This window comes from Solanum stenotomum, chromosome 8 (genome assembly GCF_019186545.1).
Source record: "Solanum stenotomum isolate F172 chromosome 8, ASM1918654v1, whole genome shotgun sequence".
Classification (NCBI taxonomy): Eukaryota; Viridiplantae; Streptophyta; class Magnoliopsida; order Solanales; family Solanaceae; genus Solanum; species Solanum stenotomum.
Genome location: NC_064289.1, coordinates 19,135,206 through 19,149,547, shown reverse-complemented (window position 1 = coordinate 19,149,547; position 14,342 = coordinate 19,135,206). Strand labels below are relative to the sequence as shown.

The 14,342-nt window shown below is 32.6% G+C and overlaps 2 protein-coding genes across 2 annotated transcripts in view; both read right to left on the bottom strand.

Moving 5' to 3' along the window:
* Positions 1–14,342, bottom strand: part of LOC125872110 (superoxide dismutase [Mn], mitochondrial) — a 333,170-nt gene that overhangs the window by 304,386 nt on the left and 14,442 nt on the right. The gene's annotated exons all lie outside the window — the stretch shown is intronic.
* Positions 12,241–14,342, bottom strand: part of LOC125872090 (sesquiterpene synthase 12-like) — a 335,684-nt gene continuing 333,582 nt past the window's right edge. Inside the window, exons 4-8 of the mRNA XM_049552766.1 lie at positions 14,029–14,288; positions 13,722–13,940; positions 13,346–13,487; positions 12,985–13,233; positions 12,241–12,748 (exon numbers count right to left, since the gene is read on the bottom strand). Coding sequence (XP_049408723.1) covers positions 12,452–12,748; positions 12,985–13,233; positions 13,346–13,487; positions 13,722–13,940; positions 14,029–14,288 — 1,167 coding nt within the window. The 3' untranslated portion in view covers positions 12,241–12,451. The remainder of the gene's footprint in view (positions 12,749–12,984; positions 13,234–13,345; positions 13,488–13,721; positions 13,941–14,028; positions 14,289–14,342) is intronic.

The following is a 14,342-nucleotide window of genomic DNA, read 5'->3' as shown; positions in this document are numbered from 1 at the left end:
AGCAGAATAAGATTTTAAAAAAAGAAAAGAGAAGAAGTTGGAATCTTGACAATTATCCACGTACAAAAATTTGTTAAAACAATTAATTTTGGCACTTATTATGAATGACACAAATTAAAAAATGGAATCTTGATAAGACCTACATACAATGATGTGGTAAAATAAATATTTTTTGCAATCAGTATAAAAGACAAAAATCAAAAAATGAAATCTTAATAAGTACTCACATACAAAAATGTGTTAAATCACCCAAATTTTGCACAGAAATTATTAAAGATAAATACCACTATTTTTTCCAACCTGAGAGGTAACATGGATAGTGTTTAATTTTGATAATGGTTCCAAACATAACGAGAATGGACAAAGCTACATTGCTATGTGCAAATGTATTGAAGGACGAAAAGAATGGAAGGACTACGTGGATAGTTTGGGTTTATTTTAAAACTAGTGTACTTGGCCGCGCGGTTATGAAAAGAATTAAAATAAAGTTCCACTTAAGATACATTATATAATTGTACATCTGAAGTACATAGACTGATACAATACCCACAATCATAATTTATTGTACATTATTAGCAAATAAGTAATGATACATTATTTGAACACGTATTTTGAAACATAATTTGTTAACATTTCAATTATTGTAACGAGATTTCACCGGCTAATATTAGATTGCAATGTTTTATCAAGATTAAATTGAAAACTGCAAAAAAATTGAAAATATAGCGGAATTTAAAATAATGTATCTAAAACATAATAATAGCTCTAACAAAGAATTCTGTCAGTCTTCTTTCGGGAAGAAAGTACAAGTCCTTATGTTGTGACCTTCATATCCACAACGTCCATAATGATTTGTGTTTGTGCTTATCTTTTCATGTGGATATTTCTTCCTCTTTTTCCTTGGTCGTCCAGCCAGCCTTTAGTATCTTGGTGACAAGACGATTTCTTCCAAAACAAATTCCGGTGTTGACCAATCCTCCTTATCCGGCATTGAAACTATCGGAACTTCATATGTGTTTGCCAATGCAACTGGTTTATAGTAATCTGAGCAGTAGAGATGTATATCTATAATGTTTTTCTTCTTGAAAATAGCAAATGCATGTGCACAAGGTATCTCGTCTATTTGAAATCTCCCACAGTTACAGATCTTTCTCTCAAGGCAAATAATGTATTTTTGCCCACATTCAAAAACTGAATATATAAATTCAGTAGATTGCACAACATGACAACATTAGGTAAGACACACACCACATATCAATTAATTCAATTTTATATTCATAGCAACCAAAGAACAATAAATTCCAGATAGTTTATATATATGCACATACCTACATTTTTGAGCATTTAGAAGCGCTTATAATCAACAACTTTTCAAATCTCTTCCCTAATGTTTCCTTTGTATAGGATGCTATTTCTCTATTTTTAGAGTTCCAAGAATCGAATAGAACTCTGACTTCTTCCAAAAAATTGTATTATAGGTAGTTGTCGCGCTTCAACAAGGCAACCATTGATACATTCCGCTATGTTAGAAGTCATCATTCTCCCCTTGTTTACTATTGCATGAACTCTTGACCACTTTTCATAACCAACATCCTCAAGATACATCTTAACCCGATTGTCAATTTTAACGACTTTAGCCATCAATTTGTCAAAATTCTCTTTTCTATAAGCCTTGGCCATTGAATAGAACACATCACTTAGTACCCTTTTGCTTCTCTTGAAGCTTGAACAAACATTTTTCCAAAGGTGCCATATGCATGCAAAATGAGAAACATTTGGAAAAACAGTTCTGACACTATTAATTATGCTTTCATTTCTATCTGATACAACACACATTTGTTCTCTCTCCCCAAATTCACTTTTAAACTGTTAGAAGAACATGTCCATGAACAATCATTTTTATTGTCCACCACTCCATAAGCTAACGGCAATATGCATCCTACTCATAAATAGTGCGCAGGTTTGTTAATTTCTAGAACACAACTATCCATATATAAAGTATCAAAATCAAGTAACCATTGTTATGAGACAAAAAATTATAAATTCTAATACATCAATCATACCTGCACCATCAAGCGTACTTGCTGATACAAAAGTTCCTTTGTAAGCTCCACCAAGTTGTGCATCGTCAACAACAACTACTGGTCTACAGTAGTCAAACCCCCTCATTAGTGACCTTAATGATATGAACAGATACATGGACTTATTTTCCTCCGACTTATGCATCCGTATATAAGAATTTGGATACACAGTATCCAACATATATAGATATTTAGGCAACGGTCTATATCTATTTGCAGATTTACCCCTTATCATCTCTAATGCGCGCTCCTTAGCACGCCATACTTGTTGGTATGCAATATCAATCTCATATAGTGCTTTAATATCCTCAATAATATCATTTAGTGTATGAATTCTTTTATGATTGTCTAGTTTAGGAGCTGTCATGACACTTATAAACCCAACTGTAGCTTGAACCTTTGTTAATAACCTATCCCTTATCGGACATGTATGCTCACTATTGAAGTACCTCACTTTGACTAAATCCGATTTCTTCCTAACAAATGTACTCAATCTCCAACAACAGTCATCCGATAAACATAATAATTTGTAGCTCCATTTTTCCAGATACATTAGTAGAATACATAACTGATACATTAAAACAATAGATAGATTCTTTACACAAGGATACATTATCGAAAAATTACTATACTGATACATCAAGTTGCTTGCAAATAATGTATCATCATTATTATACATTACCATAAGGTGAAATGAATCTGATACTTTATAGTAATCTTACATTGACAAAAAGATTAAAAAAAAAAATTAACCAGTAAATATTCATCAAATCATACTTGTATCAGGTTTACTACAATAATGTATCATCATTATTGTTGACACCCAATTTTGAATCTCCACAATATATATTAATCATCGGGTTTCTTCAATTTCGAACGATTTGAAATATTTAGTTTTATAACATTCAAAATATTTTTTTCAAGTTATTTTACAGTAATTTTAGTCGCTTTTATGATTTTGAAGTAATATATATTTTTTTATATAATTTTGTATATAATTAGTATATTTTATAAATATTTCGAAAATCATCTCAATTTTTTTTTAATCTTAGTAAGTATTTTATTAAATTAGTTTAGTTTAAATTATGGTTATAATTTTGAATCATTAGTTTACAATTAAGTTAATTATTTTATTTCTTTAAGATTAAGAAGCTCTTTAATTAATTAATATTAATTCGTCTTATTTAAGGTTTAGCCGAATTTGTTAATTTAATTCAATTTGGCTATTTCTTAAACTCCAAGATCTAACCCATCTTTGACCTCACCTTAAACCCATTTGGAGACCAATTTTGGTCCTTTTTTTCACCTCTTTTCAGCAGCCTAGTCTCAAAACAATTGCCAGCCCATTTCCATTATTCCACACCAAAAGACCCATTACAATACAACAACATTATAACGATCCAAAAACCCAGCCCATAATAACAACAACAAGACCCAGTGTATGGGTACAAAAATGACCTAGAACCCACACATTTTTCTTCTTCCTCGCGAACACCAGCAGGAGAAACCCAGAACCAGTCGCGAACAATCCAGAATGAAATACAACAGAGAAATCGCGACCCGAGTCCAGCGAACGCCAGCTCACGCGCATCCCTCTCTCCTTGTCCTCTCGTACGAGCAATGTACTCGAATCAACCAGATGTTGCAATCTCATGTGTTCTTTGTCCTTGCTCGAAATCATGCGGCTCCTATCAATTTTCCGTTCCCCCCCTCCCCCCAACGTTCTCGTTAAGAAGAATTTGAATTTCAAATTCAAAATGGTTCCAATTTCTCCCCTTTTTCAACCCCAATCCTCCTCTATATATACCCCATCTTTTTCATTATTTTAGGGTGGGAAGAAGGTTGGAAAAAAATTGACAAGAACCAAAGGGAAAAAATATAGAAAGAGATAGAAGAGAGGCACATCTTTTATAAGAAAAGAAACCAAATTACAGTGAGTCGCAAGAGAAATACACTTAGTATACATTTTAGGTTCCTGTTCGTGGGTTGCGGGGGTTTATCGAAATCATTTAAGTATCATTTGTTAGTGGTGGAATTGTCCTCGTAGCTAGCTCGTTCCCGTCTCAATTCTTTGCCTGGAAAGAGGAAAAAATCTTTCTCATGTTTTGTTTCGTTTGATTTTTGGTTGTTGTGTTTTTTTGTTTATGGTTTCTCAAATATGTCTTGGTATTTTCTTTATGATTGGAATTGAGTGGAATCGATAATGGCTTAGCTGAATTTCTTTTAGTTGATTCTTTACTGTTTGGTTCAACTCGTGAAGTATGATGTTCGTCTAGTATGCACCATGCTCTCTCTATCTCTTTATATTTTTGAAATATGATTATTTATTAGTCACTTGTTCATACTGTGAGTTGATTTTGCTATAACTGATTACTCTCCTTTTGAATTTTACTATCTTTATACATGCATATGTTTAGGAATCTCCTTGTGTTTTGATTTTTGATAGTTTAATGTGGAATTTATCATTTTCTTTCGTATTGAATTTATTCTTGTCTCTGTTATGTCATAAGGTAATTAAGGAACAAATATTTTCTTTTTCTTCTTGCTAATACAGAAGGTGTCTTTTGTCTTCTTAGAGGTCACAAATATTGGGTTTAGTCATAATTTGGAGTTAAATACTTTCTAATTACCTTATTTATATGTTCTAGATAGGTGTAGATGGGTGCTTTATTTTGTATACTTATTTAAAAACTGTTTGTTTTCAAATGATAAAAATTGGTATCCTAAGCATGAAAATCTTTGTCCCGGCATGGCGTCATTTCTTCTATCTTTTTTTGTTCGATATTATTGAATTGTCGATTTTCTTGATTACTTGTTGGTGTGTCTCATGAAAAATCATTAGATTTGTCCAGTAGCTACTTTTATCTTGAAAGTCTTATTCATTGCTTGATTTTGAACTCATTGTCACTGCTCTTTGTTCTATTATGTTGTCCAACTTAATTAATTTGTCTTACTTTAGTTTGAGGATTGTTAAGTTGTATTCACTATGTGAGTGTTGTTGTAAGTGATCGATCCTCTTTGTCATGTAGATTTACAGTTTTGAGATGTATTGTTTGAGTACTAATCGTCCTTGTCATCTTTTTTTGTTGCATGTAATACTATCCGAGTCCTCTTGGACTCCTATCTTCTTCCCACATATTTCGGATAGGCCGTAAATGCCCAAATCCAGTTGTTTCTCTCTCGAGTCAGCCTCATTGCCAATAGAGAAGCAGGTGAACAGGTCGAAGGCAACAAATAAGACTAGAAACTTAAATTATAGGTTTCGAAAAGCTGAAAACAGGCTGATATACACTGATATACAACAGTATACATAATATACTGGTCAAAGAGCTGCGTATACATGGCTAAAAGCAAGATTACAGGTGTTAGGGAGATAAAATAAATTGTATACATTTAGTGTATGGGCTGATATACAGGAAAACATGCCAGTATACAGCCTATATACATGAGTATATACTCAGTATATGTGTAGATTTTCAGAGGAGAAATGGGTTAAAATCCAAATTCTATTTGCTACAGCAGGTTCAAGCCAAAATGGGCCCAAAATCCCAATGAAGTAAAGCAGCAGAAAATGGGCCCAAAGGCCCAATAAAAAATGAGTACCAACAACTTTTTTCTTGGGGATTTAAATGGGCCTAGACCTATTTTGACAACTTTAGACTTAGGACAGGTTCAAGATTTGGGAATTTGGCCCAAATTTGATATTTATTTCCTTACTCTTTATTTATTATTGTTGATTAACATTATATTTGATTTTGGTTTTGACTTAATTAACTCCCGAAGATAGTCATTTCTTTTTTTATATTCAAATTGAAATATATACATATATACTTTCGCAAACTATTAATTCAAATTAAATGCTATAAATATACCTTGATTTAATTGTACCCTATAGCAAACTATTGCTATTTTCGCCACTCTCCCTGGTGGAATCTCGCTCGCTACTCTCGTTTGGTGGCAGTCTCGCTCGCCTCTCTCGCTTTTATACAAACACAAATGTATAAAATGTGTTTGTGTTTGTATAAAGTGAGAGAAAATTGTATATATACATATATTTTCGTTTCCCTCTCTCCCCTCTCCAAGATCTCGCTCGTCACTCTCCCAAATCTCGCTCGCCACCCTCGCCTCTCTCGCTTATACAAACAGAAACGAAATGTATAAATTGCGCTTCTGTTTGTATAAAGCGAGAAAAAATTGTATATACACATGCATGCAAATACATATATCTTCGTCCTATACACTTATAATTATACAATACAAAATATTTCCCTACCCATTTTTCTTTTGCCTTTGTCTCTTTCTCGTTTTATACATACACATATTATACAATTGATCTTTTGTATACAATTGCTTTCTTTTGTATATGTATAGCGAATTATACAACTGCCTTTTTTGTATATGTGTAATGAATTATACAACTATTTTTTTTGTATATATATAGCGAATATACATATATATGTTTGCTATGGAGCACAATTATGCAAACTTTGTTATAGCATACAAATATGAATTTTGTGTTTGCTAAAGTCATTTTATTATTAGTTTTGTCAACACTTGAATTACTCCCCTTTGAAGATTTCCCTTTAGTTGTTTTCCTTAAAATATAATAAATAAAATAAAAATGAATTTCTTTTGACTTAGTTAAAATTTTTTAAAAATTAGATAAAGTCATTTTAGTCAAATCGCCGGTCAACCGCAAGTTAGTGGATATTCCGAGGGCCTAACACCTTCTCGGAATGTACATTGAACTTGAACCCTTTTTATTCAATCGATTTTTATCTTTTTAAGTCTTTTGAAAACCTTACGTTTTTTCTTGATTTTTACTAAAAAATTAAGTGACGACTCTATTTGGAAAATCAATTTCTCTTCAAGTCATAGGTTTAGTCGATTTTCCAAAATCAGACAATTTTTATTTTTATTTTTTCGAGTAAAACTATTATACGCATATATAAAATCATACATCAACAAAAAGTATACCACTTGTATCAGTTACTTTATGATACATCAAAATATATACGTCACACGTTTAATGTATCGTAATTTTAGCCAGTAATGTATCCTTACTGTTTCAACAAAATACAACGATACATTAATCAGAACAATCATATATTGATACGTTAACACATGAAAGAAAGTAGACCAAGTTTCATACCTCTTGTTATCAGATGTCTTTACTCTAAAATTGAAGCCATGTTTTATTTTGTATTTTGCCATTAAAGATATCAGAGTGGCTTTATCCTTGTACAATTGATCCACTTTCACGTCTATACTTTTTGTAACACATATGTAATTCATTACCTCCAACTCTGGTATATAACACAAATTACCATTTTCTGATTCTACCAGGTTGAGAGCGAGTATATCCTGTTCAGCACCTTCAACACAGACGATTAAACTAGTCGACACATCAAAACTTTCAATATCGCCAACATCCTTATCAATTGTATCAATATAGAGGGGATACATTCCAAATCCAATCTCGCATTTCTTTACCTCTACATACAGTTTTACTCCCATATCAGTCCTTATACTCATTGGAGAGGAGTTTCCTTCTACAATGTATCATATTTCAAATTTTTTTCTCGACTCATCAATATTCAACTCAGCTGCAATTGTTGAAACTAGATTCATGAAGGAAACATTTTCATCAACCACTATCCCATCACTCTTGTATCTTTCATATTTAATCTCACTCTCCCAAACTCCAGAATGCCTCAACAAAATTGATATATTCATTATCTATCTGATCAAACTCACAACGAACAAAATTGATTCTCAGTCAAGTCTTCTTCGTTGAAACAGAGAAGAAGACGAACACAATTTGAATCTCTGAATTCTGATTTGGTTTGTTATTTTGGGAATCACGTTTCTATAATTGACATTAAGAGCGAAACTGATTGGCGTGAATTAAGGGATTCAATTTTTTAATTTTTATTTTTATTTTCCATTAAAAGCGCAACAAACAAATATATAACCTTTAATTAATAATGTATCCGACCCACTTTTTAATGTATCCGAGCTTCAATTATTGTATCCGGTTTTTTTAATTTTTAAGGGATTACTGTAATTAGAAACTTATTAGGGATAGATTGTAATTTCGCCTGAAAAGTATGTGATTCCTATAATTTACAAAATTAAATATGGGCAAACAATACATATTTCATTAGTTTTAGGATCTAATTATGTGTCTTTTCGTGAATTTTTAAAATTACCATTCATTCCAAATTTCGATCCAGATACATAAGGAGAGAGTTGAGCAAAAGAGGGAGAGAGTTAGTGTATCCCAGATATGTCACGACCCGAGTCTACACCCTAGACTTGGCCGGCACTCAAGAACCATTGTTGGTCCCCAAGCGAACCCTCATCCTGGTTGACTACAAGCGGAAAACTGATTCAAGCATACAAAGCTTAAAAAATGAAATAAGAGTTAATAAAACTTATATACAAAGAAAACTTTGTATAATAAAATATATACAACTCGCCAAAATAAGGCAACTTTAGTCTTTTATAACATTTAATAAAATAAATGATACAGACTTCTCAATTATACTGACTATCTATGAAGCCTCTAACTTATAAAGATGGAAGTCCGGACAAGACCCACGACATCCTAACAACTGATATAACTGAAAGGTAAATGAAATCCTCCGGAAGCAAGGAGGCTCACCATAGCTAACTCGAACTCTTGGATGTATCAACGAAGCTCCTGTTGATGATCCTGAATACAAGTGTCTGCATCATGAGAAGATGCAGGCCAAATGGCTCAATATGTGGAATGTACGAGCATGTAAGAGGAATTCTAAAGCATAAACATAAGCTTGAAACTTGATAAAAGGAAACATACTTACCTTTTCTCAAACTTACTCAACTGAAGGAATACTCAAGGATACTCAAAACTACTCAACTCAGAAGTACCCAAGAATAAGATACTCAACTCAAAGATATGATATTCGATTCTGGATACTCAACTCAATATGACTGAACTCATTTCAATATAAAGCAATTTAAAACAAGTGAAATATAAAGAAACAAATTGTTTAAAAACATGTTGTCAACTCTGTGTGTATGCAAGGATACAACATAACTCTGAAATGTATGTAAAAATACAAATAGCTGTGTATATAAGAATACAATAACTTCTGTGGGAGTTTCTCTAACCGACAACCATCACATAAAAGCTATAGTGATGATACAACGATCTACCTCACGCTGCCAGCGCATCCTATGCCCGACCAAAGGTATAGGACCTGAACTGCCTAATGGATCCACTAGTCTATGTGAAAAGGGTTCTTCTAAAAAGTATGACCCTTTTCTACCCATGATGGCTACATGGTTTATGGGGGCTGTGAGTTGTCTGAACTCTCCCCCTTATTGGTGCTCAATACTACTCCCAAAATATACTAGCTCTTATGTTTTAAAAACATACTTCTTTCTGCTGATTTGAGATAATTGCTCAAAAACTTAGCTCAAAGGCTATCTTGGAAATCTAGTTTCCTCTTTTGCTTCATTTAGAAAGCGATTACTTTTTTCTGAAAACTAGCCCAAAAGCTCTTTGGAAATCTCAGTTTCCGTTTTTATTTAAATGTGAAAACATTTATAAACTCTTTGGGAATACTTAGTCCTCATATACTTTTGAAGAAAAAGACTTCAAACTTTACTCTTTACTCTTTACTGAACTCAAATCTTAAGTCTTAAAAACAAAGTTAAAACGTTTGTAAAAGACTTCTTAAAATATGGTTCATGCCGAATTATGGACATGAACTACTCAATGCAAGGTTTTCAATAACCATAGATAGAACTCAAATACTTGGAACTCAATAACTTCAATGATACTACTCATTTAAAAAATGCTCAACTCAGAGGGTTCATGCAGAATTATAAGCATGAACTACTTAACTCAAGGATTCAAAGATACTTCTCATCTCAAGACTGTTCGACTTATAGTGTTCATGCGGGATTATGGGCATGAAATATTCAACTCAAGGACTCAAAGATACTTCTAAAAAGGTATTAAGAACTCAACACTTAAAGGCTTAAAACTTGAAGATACCACTTCTCTGAAAGATGCTCAACTTACGAAGTTCATGCGGAATTATGGGGATGAAACAACTCCACTCTATGGTCTAAATAACAATATGAAACTCATGTATGTGACTCTTCTCATTCTCTGAATTACTTCCTCAAAACTCAGTTCAAATTGATAGTTGATCTCAAAGGATTCACAATTGAACTCAAAGGCTTTCTTGAACTCTACTCTTAACTCTCTCTTGAATTTGAATTATGAATTCAAGAGTTATGATTCATGATATGAATGATCAATAACAATATAGCTATTCGATAATTAGGAATAGAACTTTTAAAGAAACATGAATTCAAGAACTCAAAATCAACTTTATCTCAAGAATACTCAAATCTAGGAAAAGTATCCTAGATTTCTCTTTTACTGATCTGAAAGTAGATGTAGGGCGTGAGGACGAACTAGTCCAACACTATGATAGCCTTAGGTACCTAGAAAAAAAAGATTCTTTAAGAATCTTGAAGAAGAATTTGATTAGAAGCCTTGAAACCCTAGTTTGAAAGTAAACAATCAAGAAAACCTTTCTTGAGATTCTTGAATTGGTTTCTTGAAATCTCTATGGCAAAAAATTATGATTTTAATGAGTGAAGATGAAAATCTGATTGTTTTGAGTTTTTTTATTAGTCAAGAAATTCATTGATGGTTTTCTTGGAGGTAGAAAGACAAAAACGATTATTTTCAATATTTTCCCGTCGGCTAATTCGTAACAGCACTGTATAGGTTACTAAAATAGTCATAACTTTTTACTCAGATATTGGATTTACGTGAAATTGGTGGGGTTGGAAAGTAGATTCAATTACCTTTAATTGGATAGGTTATGGCTCACGTAACTATTAATATTCTAAGAGATATGGTCGTTTAAAGTTGACCCAAGCAGAATCTTACATCAAAACTTAATGAAACTTCAAGAACACTTTCCAAGAACTCATCAAGAACTCTAATCTTTAAATTTCAAGAACGAAATCACGCTGAATAAATCATGATTGGTGTGTGGGTGAAAGAACCCAACACTATGGAAGCTTACATACCTCTTAGGGATTAATCCCATGGCGACAATCCGCAACAACTCTCAAGAATCTCGACGAACACTTCAATACTTTCTCTTTTCTCCTCTTTTCTCTTCTTGAACTCTCAACTAAAACCCTAGGCTAATTTTAGGATTATAAAACTGAACTTAATAGGATTAGACCCTTAAAATATTACTAAAAAACGAATCAAATCTGTTTGGGTAAGGAAAAGACCAAAATACCCCTTACTATTTCCGGTTTTGACTTTCCTTAACTGGCAGCCTAACTTCAAAAGGTCATATCTCACTCGTCCGACCTCGAAACTTAGCAAACTCAGCGGTGTTGGAAAGATAATTCAAAGTTCTTTCCTACGGTACCTAGTAGCACACCTAAATCATCCTGAGCTAGGAGTTATGGTCGTTTGAAGTCGACCCAAAACTCATACTTAAGCGTAACTTGCAAAATTTCAGATTTTTGCTATTTNAATTATGTGTCTTTTCGTGAATTTTTAAAATTACCATTCATTCCAGATTTCGATCTAGATACATAAGGAGAGAGGTGAACAAAAGAGGGAGAGAGTTAGTGTATCCCATATACACTATGAACTATAGATATATACGAGAGAGACTAGCGAGACAGGAGATAGGCAAGCGAAAGGGTCACGGTAAGATACATGCAAATCTAGTTAGATACAATTTATCTCGAATAAAAAAGGTAAAATTAGGAATGGAGAGTTATATGGGGTGAAGTAGGATTTTTAAAAAAAAATAAAAATAATATCTAATTTTTTTTGGAAGGGGAGGGGGGGGGGGGGGGGGGTAAGAAAAATGTTTTTAATTTTTTTTTTGGGATAGTGATACTTTAATTTTTAACTTTGAACTAATACTAATAATTTATTTAATTTTCATCAATGTGACATGTTTTATGCACGTGGAGTGTACAAACAAACAAAGAGATAGTTAAGATATGAAACTCACACTTCTAATAGTTTAGAAGCAAAAGATGGCATAATATACCACTCATGAACCAAGATCGCTACTTCCCCAGTTTCCCTTCTCAAATGTAATCAACAACAAAAAAGTATCAAGCAGTAATTAAGATAAATTGTTTGTTAAAGAAATTACATTTGATTGTTACAACATATATAGTTATAAAACCTACAACCCATTTGCTCCAAATAAAAATAAAAATTGCTTAGAACTTAGAAGCAAAGGATTTTATTTATTTATTAAAGGTCGTCCAAATTAAAATACTTAGTCGAAGGTGCATCTACATTAATATTGTCATCATATGTTGACGGATTCAACAAACAGCGAAGTAATCAAGTTTTTAGTTTTGCAATTGGAATTTGTGTATCCATCATGACCACCTCCAAAAACTGTATCTGCCAATCGCGCATAATTTAAAGCTTGTTCGAGGATAAAAAATGGTACTTTCCTCGTGAGAAGAAATTCCTTATTTATGTCTTTCCATGCATTTGTGACTTCCTTCTGCATCTCAACGCATGCTTCCTCTTTTGAAGCTCCATATTCTTTTATGTAGCTGTCGATTATTGAAGCAACATGTTCTATTTGTTGTTGAACCTATGAGAAATAGATTTCAATATATTAATTCAATACACCATGTCAACAGCTATACCCTTCTACGTAGTATTTTTTTTAACTTGAGAGTGTATGATCGGGCGGCTAGCTAGGTGCATCAAGGGTTGATCATGATTCATGTTCCTACTATATTACACTACTACAAAAAAATAAAATAAAAAATTAACAATGAAAATTTATAACTAAACAATAAAATTTATCGTTATTATTGTACTTACTTCATGATCAGCAATATCGTCCATAAATCGGGTAATTAATGATGCAGCACGAACAATCAAAGGCTCATTTGTTATCCACTCAATAGTCTCTTTTGTGATAAGTTCCTCCATGCCAATCAAAGAATGTGTTACATAAAGCATACCTGTTCCGGTTACTAGTGCATTTGTCATATATTCATCATATTTTGGAATGTAGCCATCATTCAACCAATCAATTTCCTTCATATAGGCTGTCGCAAGCCTTTTCATCTAACCAAAATATATCATAGAAAATGTAAAAATAGATACGCATAGTGAATTACGTATATACCATATTTATTTATTGATCAAAATGTGTTATCCTCGATCTATTGTTGAATACCTCATTTTTTGCATAGTACACTCTCTTCGATTTACCAGCTTCTTTGGTCAATACTTGTTCCATTTCATCGTAGATGTTGAGAAGTTCTTGATAAATTGTTCTCATAAATGGCGGTAATGAATCCATAGCTCTTATGTCCCATCTACACTCGACGGTTCAATTATGTGAGTAAAAACTTAAGGTATTAGATAGATCACACTTTTATTTATTTAATTATATATGTCTTCAACACACATCTTTTACGTCTGTGAAACCATATTGAATTGTGTGATTGACCATATCATTCAAAAGCTTAAGATATTAGATATATCACACATTTATTTACTTATTTAATTATGTCCTCGATCAACACACAATGTATATATATAGTACGTACCTCTGAATGGCACTTGTGAAAAGCACAAGTTCATCAAAGGTTCCGTAAGCATCATAGGTGTCATCAATAATAGTGTTCATATATAATAATTTTGCAAGTATTTTCCTCATTCTACTATATTGAGGCTCAAAAGACAATCCATTCATCCAGAAATAAGCCTCCACCAATCTATCTTTTGCATATGGCAATTTCTTTGCAAAATCCAAATCTTTCCACCACCTACGTACATAGCAATCGAGACCAATATTAAATTATTAATTGCATATTTATCTTATTAATTAATTAATCTCAATGAATATATATATACCTTGTTATCTCATTAAGCTCTTGCTGATGCAACTTTTGCAACATGTTAAAATCCAATTTCGCGAATTTCAAGAGTAAATTATTATGTTCTTCGATGTTTTCGTAAATGTGTATGTATTTCCTTGCTCCCACTCTTGGTACAGTTTTACGAATAGGCTTGCTTAAGGCTTCAGTAACTTGAACCTTAAGCGAGTTATTGGTCATGTTGGGGAGCATTGACTCGAGATGAGTGGTGGTAAAGGTAAGAGCTTCTTCAAGAATCTCCTCATCGTGCACTCTCATATGTGATGCTTCATATAAACTTAATAATCCCAG